We start from the raw sequence: 18,805 nt of genomic DNA on the forward strand, positions 1-18,805 counted from the left end.
GTTAATGGCGCTGCTATGAACATTGGGGTGCATGAGTCCCTTCAAAACAGCACACCTGTATCCCGTGGGTAAATGCCTAGTAGTGCGATTGCTGGGTCGTAGGGTAGTTCTATTTTTAATTTTTTGAGGAACCTCCATCCTTTTTTCCAGAGTGGCTGCACCAGTTTGCATTCCCACCAGCAGTGCAAAAGAGATCCTCTTTCTCCACATCCTCACCAACATCTGTTGTTGCCTGACTTGTTAATGTTAGCCATTCTGACAGGTGTGAGGTGGTATCTCATTGTGGTTTTGATTTGTATTTCTCTGATGATGAATGATGATTTTTCATGTGTCGGCCATCTGGATGTCTTCTTTGGAGAAGTGTCTATTCATGTCTTTTGCCCATTTCTTCACTGGATTATTTGTTTTTTGAGTGTTGAGTTTGAAAAGTTCTTTATAGATTTTGCACTAACCCTTACTGATATGTCATTTGCCAATATCTTTTCCCATTACATTTGTTGCCTTTTAGTTTTGCTGATTGTTTCCTTCTCTGTGCAGAAGTTTTTATGTTGATGAGGTCCCAATAGTTCAATTTTGTTTTTGTTTCCCTTGACTCTGGAGACATGTTGAGTAAGAAGTTGCTGTGGCCAAAGTCAAAGAGGTTTTTGCCTGCTTTCTCCTCTAGGATTTTGATGGCTTCCTGTCTTACATTTAGGTCTTTCATCCATTTTGAGTTTATTTTTGTGTGTGGTGTAAGAAAGTGGTCCAGGTTCATTTTTCTGCGTGTCACTGTCCAGTTCTCCCAGCACCATTTGCTGAAGAGACTGTCTTTATTCCACTGGATATTCTTTCCTGCTTTGTCAAAGATTAGTTGGCCATACGTTTGTGGATCCATTTCTGGGTTCTCTATTCTGTTCCATTGATCTGAGTGTCTGTTTTTGTGCCAGTACCACACTGTCTTGATGATTACAACTTTGTAATACATCTTGAAGTCCGGGATTGTGATGCCTCCAGCTTTGGTTTTTTTCTTTCTTTTCTTTTCTTTTCTTTCTGGTTCCATACAAATTTTAAGATTGTTTATTCTAGTTCTGTGAAGAATGCTGATAGGGATTTTTTGATGGGGTTTGCCTCATGGAATTTTATATTGACTTTCATTTTCCTTGTATTGCCTGTACCACACTTTTTTTTTTCAAATCTCCAAAAATGATGACAAATCATTGGAGTTATCCTTTTCCTTTATAATTTCCCTCCTAGAGCTTTCTCCCCCACCAAGACAGTCTTAACTATTTGCTTAACTACTGTCCTAGGACTCCCTCATATTACTCATTTAAGTTTGAGTCACTGTTTCCTACATATGACTTCTTTATTGGTTTCTTCCACCTGTAGGTTTTTGTAGGTGTTCTTTACCAAGTTAAGGAAGATCTTCTCTATTCCTGGATTGCTGAGAGTTTTTATCATGGCTGGGTGTTGGATATTGCCAAGTTATTTTTCTACATCTTTTGATATGATCATATGATTTTTCTTCTTTAGTCCATTAATATGACAGATTACATTAATTGATTTTTTTAAATATTGAACCAGCCTTGTATACCTGGAATAAATCCCACGTTTGGTTATGGTATATATTTTTTATATAGATTAGATTTGCTAACATTTTGTTAAGGACTTTGCATTTATGTTCATGAGAGGTGTTATTCTGTATTTTTCTTTCATGTAATGTCTTTATCTGGTTTTATTTTAGGGTAATGCTGTCTTCATAGAATGAGTTTAGGAAATATTCCTTCTGCTTCTATTTTCTGAAGAGATTGTAGAGGATTGGTATGATTTCTTACTTACAAGTTTGGTAGAATTTGCCTGTGAACCTTCTGGTCCTGGTATTTTCTGTTTTGGAAGATTATGAATTATTTATTCAACTTCTTTAACAGAGATTAGCTTATTCAGATCATCTGTTTCCTCTCGTGTGAGTTTTGATAGACTGTGTATTTCAAGGAATTGATCCATTTCACGTAATTTAGCAAATTTGGGGGGTGGGTAGAGTTGTTCATAACATTATTTTATTATCCTTTTACTGTCCATGGGATCAGTAATGATGGCCCCTCTTTCATTTCTGATAAAATTAATTTGTTTCTTCTGTCTCTGGTACTGTTGATTAGACTGTTAGAAGTTTATCAGATAATTTTTATTAATCTTTTCAAGGGATCAAATTTGGGTTTCTTGAATTTCTCTTCTTGATTTTGTGTTTTTAGTTGTATTGATCTCTCTTCTAATTTTCATTATTGCTTATATTCCCTTTGCTTTGGTTGTAATTTGCTTCTCTTTTTATTTTTCCTAAGATGAAAGCTATATATTAGATATTTTCTTATATATGCATAGAGTGCTATAAATTTCTCTCTAAGCACTGGTTTTGCTACATCCCACAAGTTTTGATATGTTTTAATTTTCATTTAGTTGAAAATATTTTAAAACCTCTCTTGAGATTTCTTCTTTGACCCATGTGTTAGTTAGAAGTGTATTGTTTAATCTCCAGTTATTTGGGGGTTTTCAGCTATCTTTTTGTTATTGACTTCTGTTTAATTCCGTTGTGGTCTAAGAACATACTTAGTATGATTTCTTTCCTTTTTTGAGAGAGAGAGCACATGAGCAGGAGAGGAGACAGAGGAATAGAGAGAGAATCCTAAGCAGGCTCCACGCTCAGCCTAGAGCCCAATGTGGGGCTCAATCCCACGACCCCGGGATCATGACCCAAGCTGAAATCAATAGTTAGACACCCAACTGACTGAGCCACCCAGGTCCCCCTGATTTCTATATGATTTCTATACTTTTAAATGTGTTTCATGCCCCACTTTGTGGTCTGTCTTGATGGATATTCCATGTGAGCTTGAGAAGAATGTTTATTCTGCTGTCATTGGATTGAGTATTCTATAAATGTCAATTAGATCCAATTGATTGATGATGCTGTTCAGTTCAGCTGTCTTTGTGATTGTCTGCCTTTGGACCTTTCAGTCATTGATAGAAGGGTATTGAAGTCTCAAAGAATAATAAATAAAATATAATAGTGGGTTTCTTTATCTCTCCTTGAAGTTTTATCAGTTTACTTCACATATTTTCACAGTCTGTTGTTAGGTGCATACACATTAAGAATTGTTATGTCTTCTTGGCGAATTGACCCCTTTATCATTATTTAATGCCTTTTCTGTCTTCTCTCTGATAATTTTCCTGGATCTGAAGTCTGCTCTGTCTAAAATTAATATACCTATTTTAACTTATTAGTGTTAGCAAGGTATATCTTTCTTCTATAATTTTACTTTAATCTCTATGTGTCTTTATAGTTGAAGTAGACAACAGAGTTAGCTCATGTTTTTTTGTCCACTCTGACAGTCTCTTTTATGTTTTTAGACCATTCACATATGAAGTGAATATTTATATAATTGGATTAATATCTATCGTATTTATAATTGTTTTCTATTCAGGGAACTTGTCTTCCACCCTCCTGCTTTTATCTCATTTTATTGTTTTATTTTTTTATTTTTTTAACGTTAGAGTGCGAGCTGGGGAGAGGGGCAGAGGGAGAGTGACAGGGGATCTTAAGCAGGCTTCATGCTCAGTGGGAAGCCCGATGTGGGGCTCAACATAGTGGCTCAGTCCCATGACCCTGGGATCATGACCTGAGCCAAAATCAAGCTGCTCAATGAACTGAGCCATCAGGCACCCCTGCATTTTCTCATTTTAATTGAGTATTTTATGACTCCATTTTCTCCTCTTTCTCAGCATATTGATTACACTTTTCTTAACATTCTTTTTTTTTTAATGTTTATTTATTTATTTTGAGAGAGACAGAGACAGTGCGGGGGAAGGGCAGAGAGATAGGAGAGACAGAATACCAAGCAGGCTCTGAGCTGACAGCACAGTGCAGAGGGGTTGATCTCACAGATCTCAGATCATGACCTGAGCTGAAATCAAGAGTTGGATGCTTAACTGACTGAGCCATCCAGGCGCTGCTTTTTTTTTTTTTTTTTTTTAACATTCCTTAGTGGTTGCCCTAGATACTGCAATATATATTTATAACTAACCAAGTCCACTTTGAAATAACACTATCCTGCTTCAAGGGTAGTACAGGTATCTTGTAAGGATATTCTCAATTCCTCTCTCCCATTCCTTAGAACATTGCTGACATTCACTTATCCATAAGGTATAATCAGTGAATACATTGTTGTTATTAATGACCTAAGCAAACTATTATGTTTTACATTAATTTTTATTATTCCTTCTCTGATGCTCTTCCTTTAGTTTATGTAGATCCAGTTTCTGACTTTTATCCTTTTCTTCACATGCCACCACTTTAATGTAGAGTTCCCTGTGGATCTCTATCTGAAGGTATCCTGCAGGCCTCTGGGTGGGTCAGGTGGATATGTAAACACTATTATCACAGAGCTGCCAGATCCCCTGATAAGAACCAGTTAACTAGGGATTTAGAGAAAACAAAACCCCAGCTGCAGAATAGCAAAGATTGGCCCAGTCTCCCATGCAAGAACATCCCAGGTAAGGTAGAGGCTGGGGCAGTGAACAGATCCCACTGATGGATGAAGGGCCACAGAGGCTTCCCTGCTTTCCAGCCAGCCGTGGACTTGTCCAGATCTGACTCCAATCAAAGCCACACAAGCCTAGAGTCCTTACTACTCAGTGAGGTAACAATGGCAGACACCCCTTTCTCCATAACTCAGCCTTGCTCTACTCTGCCCTTCCCTGTCCTGGAAAGTCCAGTGATGGCTTGTCCAAAGAGAGCTCCAAGCAGGCTCTTTCACCATCTGCGGGAGGTCAGTGCTGGGAGGTGGACAGCTCTCTGCAGCAGCTAAATCAGGTGGGCATCAGGGTCTCCAACAGTGGTGTGGACCTTGCAGAACATTGAGCATTTTCCCCGAGTAGAGCTTGAACAAAGTCAGAGTATGGCCCCGTGAGCTAGTCCTTCACTGAGAACAAACATCTCTACCTGCACGAGTGCTCCATCTGTTCAAGTGCTCCATCTATCTGCTAGAATCCTCTATCTGCTCGAGTGCTCCATTTGCACGAGTGCTCCATCTGCTTAAGTGCTCCATCTGTCTACATGAGTGCTCCACCTGCTCGAGTGCTCCAACGGTAGGAGTGCTCCACCTGCACGAGTGCTCCATCTGTTCAAGTGCTCCATCTATCTGCTAGAGTCCGCCATCTGCTCGAGTGCTCCACCTGCTTGAGTCCTCCATCTGCTCGAGTGCTCCATTTGCACGAGTGCTCCATCTGTCCTCATGAGTGCTCCACCTGCTCGAGTGCTCCATCTGCTCAAGTGCTCCATCTGTGTGAGTGCTCCACCTGCTTGAGTGCTCCATCTGCTCAAGTGCTCCAACGGTAGGAGTGCTCCACCTGCACGAGTGCTCCATCTGTCTACATGAGTGCTCCACCTGCTCGAGTGCTCCATCTGCTCAAGTGCTCCATCTGTGTGAGTGCTCCACCTGCTCGAGTGCTCCATCTGCTCAAGTGCTCCAACGGTAAGAGTGCTCCACCTGCATGAGTGCTCCATCTGTTCAAGTGCTCCATCTATCTGCTAGAGTCCGCCATCTGCTCGAGTGCTCCACCTGCTTGAGTCCTCCATCTGCTCGAGTGCTCCATTTGCACGAGTGCTCCATCTGCTCAAGTGCTCCATCTGTGTGAGTGCTCCACCTGCACGAGCGCTCCATCTGCTTGAGTCCTCCACCTGCAGGAGTGCTCCATCTGCTCAAGTGCTCCATCTGTCTACATGAGTGCTCCACCTGCTCGAGTGCTCCATCTGCGCGAGTGCTCCATCTGCTCGAGTGTTCCTGGAAAACGGAGCCCCCGTGGGGGACAGTGCTCACTGACGTGCTTGGGTTGCCAGGCCTTCTGGTGTCATTTCCCAATCATCAGCATCCACCCTATGCAAGGGCTCTTCCCAGTTCACTGTTTTTAGGATAAACAAGTTTTGCAGCGTTGATTTTTATCTCATTGCGTTGCTCACCACTTGCTTAAGTTCCCCTCGCTAGTGGGTGGTGGTCTCGCTCAATGCCAGGGGCACCGACCCAGCAAGTGTAAATTTGTACTCTGCCCCCCTGGAAATGTGTGGCCAAGTCCTGTCTTCAGACCAGGCTTTGGCCTCACTTCTGAGCCCCAGCTTCTGTCCGTTAGAAAACACGAGTGGAGAGGAGGGTGGGCCAGAGAGTTGAAAGTCACTGAAGAAAATACCGGAGCCCGTAGCCGCCCTGTCCCCTACTGGAAAGGAGCCACTGCGCTTCCCAGGAAGGAGCCTGTGAAAGAACCTTTTTGAAAACATGTTCTAATGGATCTGTGATACACCTTTCCCAAACCTGATTACAAGAGATTCCTGTAAATAAGACAGGGAAAGTAAAAAGTTTATTTTATTTTATGTTTTAAGTAAACTCCATGCCCAGTGTCGAGCCCAATGCAGGGTTTGAACTCAGGGCTGTGAGATCAAGACCTGAGCTGGAATCAAGAGTCCATGCTTAACTAGCTGAGCCACCCAGGCACCCCAAAAAGTAAAAGCTTCTAATAGTGCATTGCAGCCAAACAATGAGTATGGTTACAACCCTCAAACTCTAACAAAAATGGGGTTTTTTTCCCCCTTTTGTTTTCATTTAAGCAAATGTTCTAGATGCTAACAGTTTAATAGTACACTTCCCAGCCATCCCTTGGAATTTATTTCGAGTTACTGGAAGGCATCTCCAGTGGTGTGTACCCCAGATGAAATATATTTCTTCAACTGTGTCTTGTTCCCTGCTGGAAGGAAATTGCTTAATCCCATCTAAATGTAAGCGCGGTTAACACCCAAAGATATCTTAGGATACAAAGGAACTTTAGTTGGTAGCAGTCTTCTTTTAATTAGTTCATGTAGCATACACTTAGCAAGTACTGCTGTGAACCAGCTGGCACTGGGCACACACACCCGTGGCATGGGAACCCCTCATCCCGCTTGGCCCTACTTATGCGTCTGCCTCTTGTGAATTGGTCAACACTCCTTTCCGGCTGTATTATAAGCCGTTATTGACTTTACTTTTTATCCCTTTGACTCAATCTTGATTAGATTTGCAAGGACAATGAAATTAGCTGGGACAGCCTTTTCAAAATCAAGATCCATTATTTTCATTTTTAAAAAGTCATTCAAGTAGGCTGGCATGAATGCATTTTAATAAATCAAGCCTACTTAGTTGTAACAATTGTTTTATCCCCTACAGATACGTTTCTCCTAATGCTTGTTCTAGTGGAGAATGAAAGTCGTTGCTCCAGGACTAGGAGGGATGATTCTTCTATTTTTCTGGAAACTTAGGTCACACCTTTTCAAATGTCTAATCTCCCCACTTTTCAACAAGAATGGTCTATGGTTTGCTAATGTATCTAGATGATATCTATAATGCTTCACATTTCAAGACAATTAGAGCATCTCAATCTCCTGTTTAAAATTCCTCACTGACTTCTCATGCCTTCCAAGTCTAACATCCCTAGCAAGACCCTGAGTGACTTGGGTTCCCAACCTCTCAGCCATATCATTTGCCTTTCCTTCATGCCTGTTTGGCCTCCAGCCCCACCAGCACCTGTCACCCACCTACAACCACACCTCGTGTCTCTTCTTTTGGGAAACCTTCCCTGACCTCAAGCTAGCTGGAGAGCCTCTCTTCTCTACCTCCAAGGGTCTTTTCCATTTCTCAATTTAGCATTTATTTCATGATAATATTTAATAGACTATTTTTATTTATTTATGAATGTACTATATATTTGTTTATTTATTTTAAGTAGGCTCTGTGCCCAATGTGCGGCTTGAACTCACCACCCTGAGACCAAGAGTCATACTGAGCCAGCCAGGCACCCCCTTAATAGACTATTTTTAGAGCAGTTTTAGGTTTACAGCACAGTTGAGCAGAAGTTACAGAGATTCCCCATACCTCCTGCCCCTGCACATGCACTGCCTCCCCCATTATCAACATCCCCCACCAGGGTGATAAATTTGTCGCAGTTGATGAGCCTACATTGTCACATCATAATCACCCAAAGTCCAGAGTTGACATTAGAGTTCCTTCTTGGTATTGTACTTCCATGGGTTCAGACAAATGTACAACATGTATCCGTTATCACAGTATCGACTGAGTAGTTTCACTGACATAAAAATCCTCTGCTCCACCTGTTCACCCTCCCTCCCCTTTAACACATGGCAGCCGTTGATCTTTTTACTGTCTGTGTAGTTTTGCTTTTTCCAGAATGTTGTATAGTTAGAATCATGCAGTATATGGCTTTTTCAAACTGGCTTCTTTCACTAAGCAGTATGAATTCAGTTTCCATGTATGTTTTCATGGTATTATAGCTCATTTCTTTTTAGTGCTGAATAATATCCCATTGTCTGGATGTACCACGGTTTATCCATTCACCTGCTGAAGGACATCTTGGTTGCTTCCAAGTTGTGGCAATTAAGAATAAAGCTGCTGGGGCGCCTGGGTGGCTCAGTTGGTTAAGTGTCCAACTCTTGGTTTCGGTTCGGGTCATGATCTCATGGTTCGTGAGTTCAAGCCCCGCATAGGGCTCTGTGCTGACATTGTGGAGCCTGCTTAGGATTCTCTCTCCCTCTCTCTCAAAATAAATAAATAAAAACTTAAAAAAAAAAAAAAGAAAGCTGCTGTAAACATCTGCATACAGGTATTTGTGTGGACATAAATTTTCAACTCCTTTGCATGAATACCACCAAGCACAATTGCTGGGTCATATGGTAAGACTATGTTTGGTTTTATAAGAAATTGCCAAAACTGTGTTCCGAAGTAGCTGTACCATTTTGCATGCCCACCGACCATGACTGCGAGTTCCTGTTGTTCCATATCCTTACCAGAATACGGTGGGGTCAGTGTTCTGGATTTTGGCCCTTCTAATAGGTGCATAGTGTTATCTCATTGTTGGGTATTTTGTTTTGTTTTACTTATTATAGTTGACTCACAGTGTTACAGGAGTTTCAAGTGTACAACATCGTGATTTGACAACTTTATCCATTGTGCTGTGCTCACTGCAAGGGCAGCTACCATCTGTCACCATACAGCTCTATTATCGTATCCTCATAACATTTATTCCATGACTGGAAGCCTGTAACACTTCACCCATTTTGCCCATCCCCCACCCCTCTCTCCGCTGGCAACTACCACTTTGTTCTCTGTATTTATGGGTTTGTTTCTACTTTGTGTTTGTTTGGTTGGTTGTTTCGGTTTTTAGATTCTACATATAAGCAAAATCATATGGTATTTCTCTTTCTCTGACTGACTTATTTCACTTAGCATAATACCCTCTAGGTCCATCCTTTTTATTGCACATGGCAAGATCTCATTCTTGTTTATGACTGAATAATATTCCCCTGTGTGTGTGTATGTGTATCACATCTGTTTTTATCCATTCATCCATAGAGGGACACTTGGACTGCTTCCATAAATTGGTTATTGTAAATAATGCTGCTATAAGCATCAGAGTGTATATATCTTCCAATTAGTGTTTTTGTATTCTTTGGTTAAATACCCAATAGGGGAATTACTGGATTATATGGTATTTTTATTTTCAATTTTTTGAGGAACCTCCATACTGTTTTTGAGCCACCTCCATACAGTGGCCGCCCCCGTTGGCATCCCCACCAACAGTACATGAGGGCTCCCCTTCCTCCACATGCTTGCCAGCACTTGTTATTTCTTGTCTTTCGGAGTTTAGTGATCCCAACGGGTATGAGGTGATATCTTGTTGTTCTGATTTGTATTTCCCTTTTAATCAGTGATGTTGAGCATCTTTTCATGTGTCTGTTGGCCATCTTGATGTCTTCTTTGGAAAAATATCTAGTCAGGTCCTCAGCCCGTTTTTAAATGGATTATTTGGAATTTTGTGTGTGTGTGTTTGTGTTCTCCTTGTTTTAATTTGCATTTCCCTGCTCATGTGATGTTTGACATCTTTCATATACTTATTTGCCATCTTATATTATCTTTGGTGAGGTATCTATGAAGGTGTTAGGCCCATTTTTTAATTGGGTTGTCTGTGTTATTGTTGAGTTGTAAGAGTTCTTTGTATATTTTGGATAACAGTCCTTTATCCGATATGTTTTTGTGAATGTTTTCTCCCATATTCATATTTTTCTCATTATTTGTTCATCTCTCTTCTCAACCAGACTGGAGAGTCCACAAGAGTGGGGATTGTAGTATTCATCATTATATATTTCATGCTACATGTATATCCCACACTAAGTAGCATTGTATACACATTTGTTTGTTGAATAAATAAATCACAAATATTGGATTACAAAAGAAATAAGGAAACCAAAGAAATCACATAAGAGGGTAACAAACCAATAAGAATACTTCTCTTTCCTTACCAAAGAAGTGGAAATGAACATCAGGAATTCCATTATACTTATCAAGGAAGCAAATACTGAGGTGAGGCTAACACTCTGTGAATGGATGGTGACAGTGTGAATGACTGTGAACCTCCTTGTGGGACACAGCTTCTAACAGGGTGTTTCTGTATCTCCAACACTCGTACTCTTGACAGAGTGATTCTGCTTCCATGAATCTAGCCCGAGAAAGAGATCTCAGTACAATAAGGACCTTACGTGGAAAGATTTCCACTGCCTCAGACCTGTATGTCCACTATGGAGGTAACCGTGACTTAAATGGAATATCAAATAAGACAGTCCTTGCAACAGCTCTACAGCAACCTACAAAGTAGTGTGAGACACTGCCCCGACAGCTTGCTTGTAATGATTTCAGTATGTACACATCTGGAAAAAAACGGAAAACAATGAGGCAGAATGGAAATACTTGGTTAGGTAGTAATATGGGCAAGTTTTAAACAACTTACTTTTTATTGTTGTAGTTTTGTTTGTGCAGTACATGGAAATTATAAAAAGCTTGGGAACATTTGTATAAACGCACAAGGGAGAGAACAACCTGAGGAACCTCACACTAGCATCTAGGGCCTGAGGGACAGAGAGAAGTTGGGAGGGCGGACACTGCCCCTGAGACTCCATCTTTGTTTCACGTGGGCCCAGGCACTGTGGTTGGTGTGGATGAGAGCACGGCTTTCTCATGGCCCACCTGTGACCTGTGCGGCAACGAGAGACTGGAGCAGAGCCCAGGAGACAGGTAAGCATGCAGCAGCTGTCCTGAAAGAGCCCAGGGCAGCCGCAGCCAGTCCTAGGGCCCCAGTGCCACGCTGCCTCGGGCCAGCTTCCCCTGCCAGGGCCCAGGCATGACTCCCACCCGGAAGCCAAGTAGCGGCACTGCAGCTAGAAGGCCGTGGTGCAAGGTGAGCTTGCTTCCCCATGGCAGGGCGTGTTGCCGGTCCTTGCAGTTCACCAAAGAGGAAAGAGCCCGGTTTTGTACTCGGCTCCTTTATCTCCGGTCAGGAGTAAAAAGAAAAACTCAGGGCCAATGTGAATGAATGAGACAAACTTGGTGACTCTACAGCTTGTCCTCTGCGGGGGTACAGACTTTTCCAGAGACCAGTGAACATCTGTGTAAACAGACATTCCTTCCCTGGACCAGCATTTCTGCATACCCTCCCTTGGGCCCCAGGGGGTTGGGTATCAATGTAGTTCTCTGAGCCGGTTCCCCAGCCTCCCAAGGTGACTTTGTCACCTGACAGGAGGAGGCCCGATTGTTACTTTTCTGCTTCTTAATGAGTAAAGGACGGCTGTCTCCTTGACGCCTCCTGGGCCGGTGGCCTTAGGTATAAACAAGTCATTACTGGATCATATTTAAGAGACAAGAAGAGTTTGAGTCACAGGCTTACTTGGTGGCAGTAAGGAGCATAGCTACTGGTGACAAGGAGGAGGTTGTCCTGTTGAGGCAGAAGGGAAGCCCTGACCTCTGCTTGCTGAGCCCAGGGCCTCCACTTGGCTTCGTGGGATGTTTGCTGTCCCCCCTCTCCCAGCTCGAATGAGACTGCCCTGCCCGTGTCCCTTCCGTCCCTTGGGGCATCAGTTACCTACGCAGCCCTTAGCGGGAGGCTGACACTGGTCCCTCAGAACAGGCTGAGCCTGGAGCTTCTTCTGGCCTATTTCAGGAATTTCGTTTCTGAGGGTAAATCCCCTTTTCTGTCTCAGCAAACACTCGTGTTTAGAAAAAATTGTCTACCACTAGACTCTTCTGATTTGTGCTTTCCGAGTCCTATCTTCCCTGTGTGTTTCCAAACAACAGAGGCGCCTTTTCCTGTGGGGACTGCTCCCGCGTGGTCATCTCTCCTCTTCCCAGAAGGCACTTGCAGGTGTTCCTGGACTGCCCCTCTCGCCCCCAGTGCACAGTGAGGGTCAAGGTAGGAGGCGGGCGGTGCTCGCGTGCGTCCCACTCTGTTGTCACAGAGCCCCTCTGCCGCACCGCCAGCTGGGAGCGCGGCCTCTGTTTTTCCTTCCCTGGGGGAGGGGAGGGAAGGGCTCCCCCTCAGGAACACTGTCTTCCCGTGTCTGTGACTTACAGTCACGTTGGACTTAAGACTTGGAGAGGGAAGCTACCGGAGAGATGAAGACTCGACATGGACCCGGGCGCGGGGCTGAGCACTGGCACCCATCCTGGGGTTTAACCCGCCCGCCCCGCTGTCGTTGCAGCTGTCCCAGGCCAGTGTTTCTTCGCTCCTGAGGTTCGCCGCCTGCGAAGATGGGGTAAGTCCAGGGACACGCAGCCCCGGTGTCCAGCCCTGTGCGCTTCAGCCCGAGTCAGTGGATCGTCCCCAGGTGCAGACCCCCGCCTCCCGCACTCTCGGTTACAGCGGAGTGCCGCAGTGGAATCGGGCGCGCCCTCGACGTGTGGAGTACGCCGAGACGTGGGCGCGCCACACCGCGGTCTCTTCCCGGCAAGGGCCGAGTCTGTTCACGAGACCTTTCCCTTGTGGGATTGAGGCCCTTTCCTAACCAGTCTTGCAGTAGATCCATGAATCTGTCTCCCTGGCTTTGATTTTAGGAAGACAGTTGACCCTTCAAGGCCTGCCACGGTTTTACCTTAAGAGAACGGGAATATCTGAGGCACACGTCTTGTGTTTGTTAATTGCTGGGTATTCCAGAGTCTGAGTAACTGGAACATTACCGTTATTCCTCAGAACCGTTTTGCCTGCCCTGAGAGTTGCTGTGGTGTGAGGCTTAGTGAAGCGGTGTGCTCCTTCAAGAACACCACCACCTAAACGTACATAACTTACGGCCTAGAGACAGTTTCTTCCTTGTAAGATTTGGCCCTCATAAACAGGAAAGGTCTGTCCTTGACACGTCTGGTCAAAACCATCTGCTAGCAGCACAAGTGGCCCGTGGACTCACTGAACCCCGGAGAAGAGCACGGGGGACTGACCGCTGCGATGGTGCCAGGGCACAGTTCCCAGGTCACAAAAGGTATCTGTGGCCAGCGGTGGGGTCCACATCCAAGTAGCAGACTTGGGCCAGCCGGGGAGATTGTGGCGAAAAGCGGGCTGGCCATCTGCAGAACTTTCTGATGGGATCCCATGGCCAAATTCCAGCTCCGATTGCAGCCAGAACGCGGGGCTCCTCCGGAGGTGCGAGGGGCTTCTGCCTCCGGCAGCTGCCAGCCCCTCCTGAGGCGCAGAGGCCGGCAGCACAGGAGGTGGAGCAGCCATTCACACTCCTCCCTCAAAACCATGGCTCTCAAAGTTTGGACTAAACTGGGACGTGGATGAATCCACGAATAGGATCCTAGGCGATCACTGGTCCGACCAGGTTTCAGGGCGGAACTGCCCGTGGAGCCCTAAAAAGAGTTTCTGGCTCTCTCCCTGGGATACAGCGCACCGGCGGGGGCATAGCTCCCTAGTGCAGCATGGGGACACCTCCAGCCCCACGCCAAACCTGTATCCCAAGGGCTGCTTCACGTGTAGGGACTGATGGGAGGGCTCGTGAGCAAGTACTTCCTGACTGTGTCCAAGTAAAATGTGAGTCGGTAACTACAGCGGGCCACCAACTGTGCTCACCGTTTTTCTTCCACCTTTGCCTTATTTAACGTCCCCAACATCTCGGTAGTGCAGAATCCACATTTTACCGCTAAAGAAACGAGAGTGCAGGGCCCGCAGCCACAGTCTTCGTTGGGTACATTGTTATCCCCAGAAGTGACTACCTAGCAGAGTGTGGGAGGGTGACAGGGATCCTTGTGTGTATGTTTCTGTTCCCCCTGAACTTTCTGGGTGACAGGACAGCAGTACCTGCTGACTGATTCCTCGTCACCTTATCTCTCGGTCTCTGGGGTGGGTGAGGAGGAAGACAGAAGGGCGTGATCCTGGGTAAGGCTGATGGGATTGGAGGGGGCTTTAAACAGGTGCTAAACGTGGCAGATCTAGGTTATCTGGGCAAAAAGTTGGGAAGTGTTGGGAAAACTTCTGCTTAAGGAGAACACATAGCGAATGAACCCAAACCCACAGCCTCAGCAAACAAGAACCAACAGCACTTGGGATGGTGCACGGCTCCCCGCAGGCCCACATGGGCGCAGAGGCCCAGCGCCTGCCCTGCAGTTCCTCAGGCGGCCCTGGCTGGGCCCTACCAGGCTCAGGCCTGTTCTCCCTCCGGTTCCCCACAGGCTCCTCCAGAGAGCAGCCTGGTGCTCCCTCTGGGAAGCCTCCAGCCACGGACTGCTCTTGACTCCCCAACCTCTCTGTAGGGACCTGGGGATCAGGAGAAGGCCCTGGCAGAACTGTCTCCTCACTTGATTTCCTTCTGAGTGAGGCTGACTTGTACCTCTTACACATCACACCTCTCAACTACGGGGCACCTGTAGGCAAAACCCTACTTATAAAGAGCTCAAGGGTGTGTGTGCAAACGTGTGTGTATCTGAGCGTGGGTGCGTTTGCCGGTGGGTTTGCCTGGGGGTGTGCTCGAGCGTGTGTACACACCTGTGTGTGCCTACGTGTGCACATTTGCACTGGGTGAGGGGCACAGGGTGGCAACAGTCCTGGGTGTCACCTTTCTGGGTGCTCTGTTATCCGAGCTGACGCCAGTAAAATTAGGGTAAATTGCAAGCCTGGAGGTACATTTTAGTCAGCTCCTTCCCCCTCCCCCAGCTTTATTCACAGTGGATAATCAGGGCTTTACATCTGACCTGCAAGGAGCTGATAGAAGATGGGTGTAAGAAGGTCCTCTGTGGAGACATGAGCATGAGTTTTGCAGTCCTGATTCTGTCCATTTTCTGGGTGAGAATGCACATTTGCCAAAATCCAAAGAATCAAATTAGTCTTTCCATGAGAACCATAGCTCCACTCCCTGGAACAGATGTACTGTTTCTGGTCAGGACACCGGAGTGTGAAGTTTTATACCGAAACTTTGACGTGTTCAAGCTACAGAGGTGAGAAATGGAGCGGCTGCTGTTGTACATGTTAGTTGTCAAAGGTCACATTATAGTGATACGAAATTTGGAGTTTGTTTCCTAGCTTTCAGAAAAATAAAAGTTGAAGGGAAATGTAGCGCGCCTTTTAAAAACAAACACATTTCACACATATGTACATTCAGTCCGTTCATATGAACAGTGCACTTGCATTCGCTAGTGTGACTGTTCTGTACCTTTCCATCTTAATTCCCCCCAAACATAATTATCATTTGATTTCCACTTATCAGTGATATAGTTATTATTGACTATGATGTGGTTATTATAATCTATCGCTGCCAAATCTGATGTGGTAAGAAGGAATGATCTGTTCCTGACTTTGTTTACAAGCCAGAATTCTCCACCTTTACCTAAGTGAGTGTAGGAGTGCCTGGGCCTCCTACTTCCCCACGCACGAATGTACAAGTAGTGAGAGACAGCAAAGAAGTACCCAGCCGGCCTACCTCAGTCCTCCCAGCCGGGGATGGCGACCCCTTACTCTGCACGGCCCTATGGGCGCCCTCCACACCCCACAGTCCTGCGGCTGTCTGGTTCTCTGCCATCTCTCCAGGATCAGACCCCTCTTGGTTTATAGCAAGTCCTTGACGAATGATCAAGGCAGTGGGCCACGAACCTGACATCAATGGCACAGATGAGCTGGGGCTGAGGAAGGCCTCAGCCACGGTTGTCCAGTGAGAGACTTTAGTTCCGCCTCTTCATCTGTCTTTTTTTGTTTGTGTTTGTGTTTTAGAGAGGGAGAGAGTGCACAAGCGGGAGAGGGGCAGAGAGGGAGAGAGAGAGGGAGAGAGAGAGAGAGAGAGAGAATGAGAGAGAGAGAGAGAGAGAGAGAGAGAATCTCAAGCAGGCTCCACACTCAGCACAGAGCCTGTTGCGGGGCTCAATCCCATGACCTTGGGGCCACGACCTGAGCTGAAATCAAGAGTTGGACACTTGACTAACTGAGCTGCCCTTTGACCCCTCTTCACCTGTCTTGGCTGCAACTCTTACTCCCCCATCCCTCCATTAAGCACTGAAGAAACCAAAACTACTGATCACATTGAATAGGCTGGGTGTGTTGCAATATGCCTTACTTCAAAGACGGGAAAGCAGAACGATCTTGTGGACTGGCGGTAGAGCAGTGTTCACATCCCAGGTTGATCCCAGGTTGAACATCATGTTACTGCTTCAAAACCAACCACCCCAAAGCTTAGGTGGCCTCCATACTTACTCTGCATACAGACCTGCAGTTTGGATAGGGCTCTGCCAGGACAGCTCTGCGGGCCATCAGTTGGTGCCCCAAAGCCTAGGCTGGACTCACAAAACGCCCTTCAGTCCCCAACTGACTGCTGTGCTCCTTTGCCTGGGACCTTCTCGGGCTCTGGCCACACAGTCTAGCTTCTCTCACGATATGTGTCTGGATCCCAAGAGATGCAGGCAGAAGCTGGGCTCCTTCCTGGCCAAGCTGGGGATGCCACTCAGTGTCCTTTCCACCATACTTTCCGTGAGAAGTAGTCACTAAGTCCAGGCCAGGAGCCAGGGTAAGGGCAGTGAGGTGCCCACCTTCGATGGGAGGGCACCAGGGAGCCACAGACACGTGCCTACTTTTGCCACGTTGTCAGAGCCCTCCAGCCTCCATCTCCTTCGCGAAGGCACATTAACGATGGAAGGAGTGAGCTAAAACATACAGACCTGAGCTACCGTAGAGTTGTGTGAAGGGGTCTTGCGCAGAGGAGGGGTGGTGCGCCTCAGACAGCATTCTGCAAGTGGCAGCAAAGGAGCCTCTGAAAGAACCTGTTACCTTCCAGGGCTTCGGTCTCTGCTGAAGCCAGAGATGGGATTCATCCCAGCGAGTTTGAGCCGCTCTTTATTTTCAGTCCCACTTCCCCCCAACCCCTGGAAGAAAGCGTTCTGAGGTTTGAAACCTGCCACACCTTCCTAGCACAGTCATCTGGTTCCCATGCTGTCCAGTGCCCTGAGTTCTCATCTAGAGATGAAACCTGCCTGTAAGATACTCCTCAAACAAACAGTGTGAAGAAAAAGCTTTCTGTATGTTTGGCCTGAGAAGAGTTACTCTAGAAAAAACGGGATCCCGTTAAGGAGGGAAGTTCGGGGCAAAGTACCAGGCAATCCTTTGACCAGAAGTGTTGCTAGATTGGGGAAGTGTCCCAAAGGAAGTGGAAGACAGCTGCAAGCATGATGCGTGCCCTGCCCCCAGCCTTCCCACTAGAGACCGGGGCACATCCCTTTGTATGTCAGTCCCCAGTTCCTCTCCAAGGACAGCCAGCTGGGACGTCCTTGTCGTTGCATCCACTAACAGAGATCAGAAAACAGGAGCTCCTTCATTTGCCATAATCAACAGGGCTTTTATCTAGCCTGTCACTTTTTTTCTTCCTCACCCTGTTGTTCTCACCATTTGCAAAGTGGAAGGTCACAGACTAAGGGAAGGACCTTCTGCTCTGCTCTTTGGTGTTCTGTGTTGTTGGGAACAGGACGTCCGGGGCTAGCTCTATTTGCTTTAACCAGCATGCCTTCTGTCACTGCAGAGTTATGAAGTGCAGAGTGTCCTCGGAAAGGAGGTGGGGTTGTTGAATTGTTTTGTCCGGTCCGTAACCACCCACCCGGCTAGCTGCGTTGGATTGGAGGAAATCGAGCTCCTGACTGCAGGAAGAGCCTCTTCCCGACACTGCCCGTCGCCACAGGAGCTGTGAACTTTGTGATGCAGCGGAGGTGGTGGTGGTTTGGGGTAGTTATCTGTTAACTACGGGCAGAGTGAGTGTACTGTATGATCTTGAAATGGAACTTGGATTTTTCTAGGGCAAATGTTAGCAAGATAATTTTGTAAACTCTACCTCAAAATGCTTTTTTCTACAGTTCTATTTTACGACCTTTCTGCAAATTCAGGAACATGTTACATTAAAACTTAACTAAGCTTGAGGCCTTCATTTTGTACTTCATCTTAGGCAGTATTAAAACAGCAAGAAAAAAATTCTGCTCACTTGTAATTTTTAAGTGTTTAAAACCGTTACTCCTAAAGTATAGATAAGTTACCTGCTGTGATTCTCGCTATACCTATAGGCCTGTTTAATCATGCTGAGTACTGTGCACAGAGAGCCGAGATTACAGACTCAAGAGGAGTGATTGGTTATTGTTGGCTTTGTTGGCAGAGATTTAAAGTAACACGAAATGATGAATAAATTGTCTTTAGACAATAAAGATTTTGTTTCCTCCTTTATAACAAGACAATCATGATAGGCCACGGTTAAATTACATAAAGATAGACCTAGCAGTCCAGAGCAAGAAAGGGTGCCGAGTACCCGCTTTAGTTGGGGGAAAGGTGAACGGCTTGATTTGTCCTGATGAAGCTTTGAAACATTTCAACGACTGGCAGGACTGCTGCTTTTGAGGAGCTTTTTGACCGTCTTTTGCATCTACCACAGAACTATCTTATGTTTACACCCACTCGGAAAACCTACTGG

At 45.7% G+C, this 18,805-nt stretch overlaps 1 protein-coding gene across 1 annotated transcript in view; it reads left to right on the plus strand.

Annotated features, from left to right (window-relative positions):
- Positions 1 to 18,542, plus strand: part of SPIDR (scaffold protein involved in DNA repair) — a 481,060-nt gene extending 462,518 nt beyond the window's left edge. Inside the window, exons 17-20 of the mRNA XM_019428877.2 lie at positions 11,036 to 11,129; positions 12,186 to 12,300; positions 12,590 to 12,643; positions 17,873 to 18,542. Of these exons, the coding sequence (XP_019284422.2) occupies positions 11,036 to 11,129; positions 12,186 to 12,300; positions 12,590 to 12,643; positions 17,873 to 18,037 (428 nt within the window). The 3' untranslated portion in view covers positions 18,038 to 18,542. The remainder of the gene's footprint in view (positions 1 to 11,035; positions 11,130 to 12,185; positions 12,301 to 12,589; positions 12,644 to 17,872) is intronic.
- Positions 18,543 to 18,805: the final 263 nt, after the last annotated feature.

This window comes from Panthera pardus, unplaced genomic scaffold (genome assembly GCF_024362965.1).
Source record: "Panthera pardus isolate Hobbes unplaced genomic scaffold, ASM2436296v1 HiC_scaffold_7, whole genome shotgun sequence".
NCBI classification, from domain to species: domain Eukaryota; kingdom Metazoa; phylum Chordata; class Mammalia; order Carnivora; family Felidae; genus Panthera; species Panthera pardus.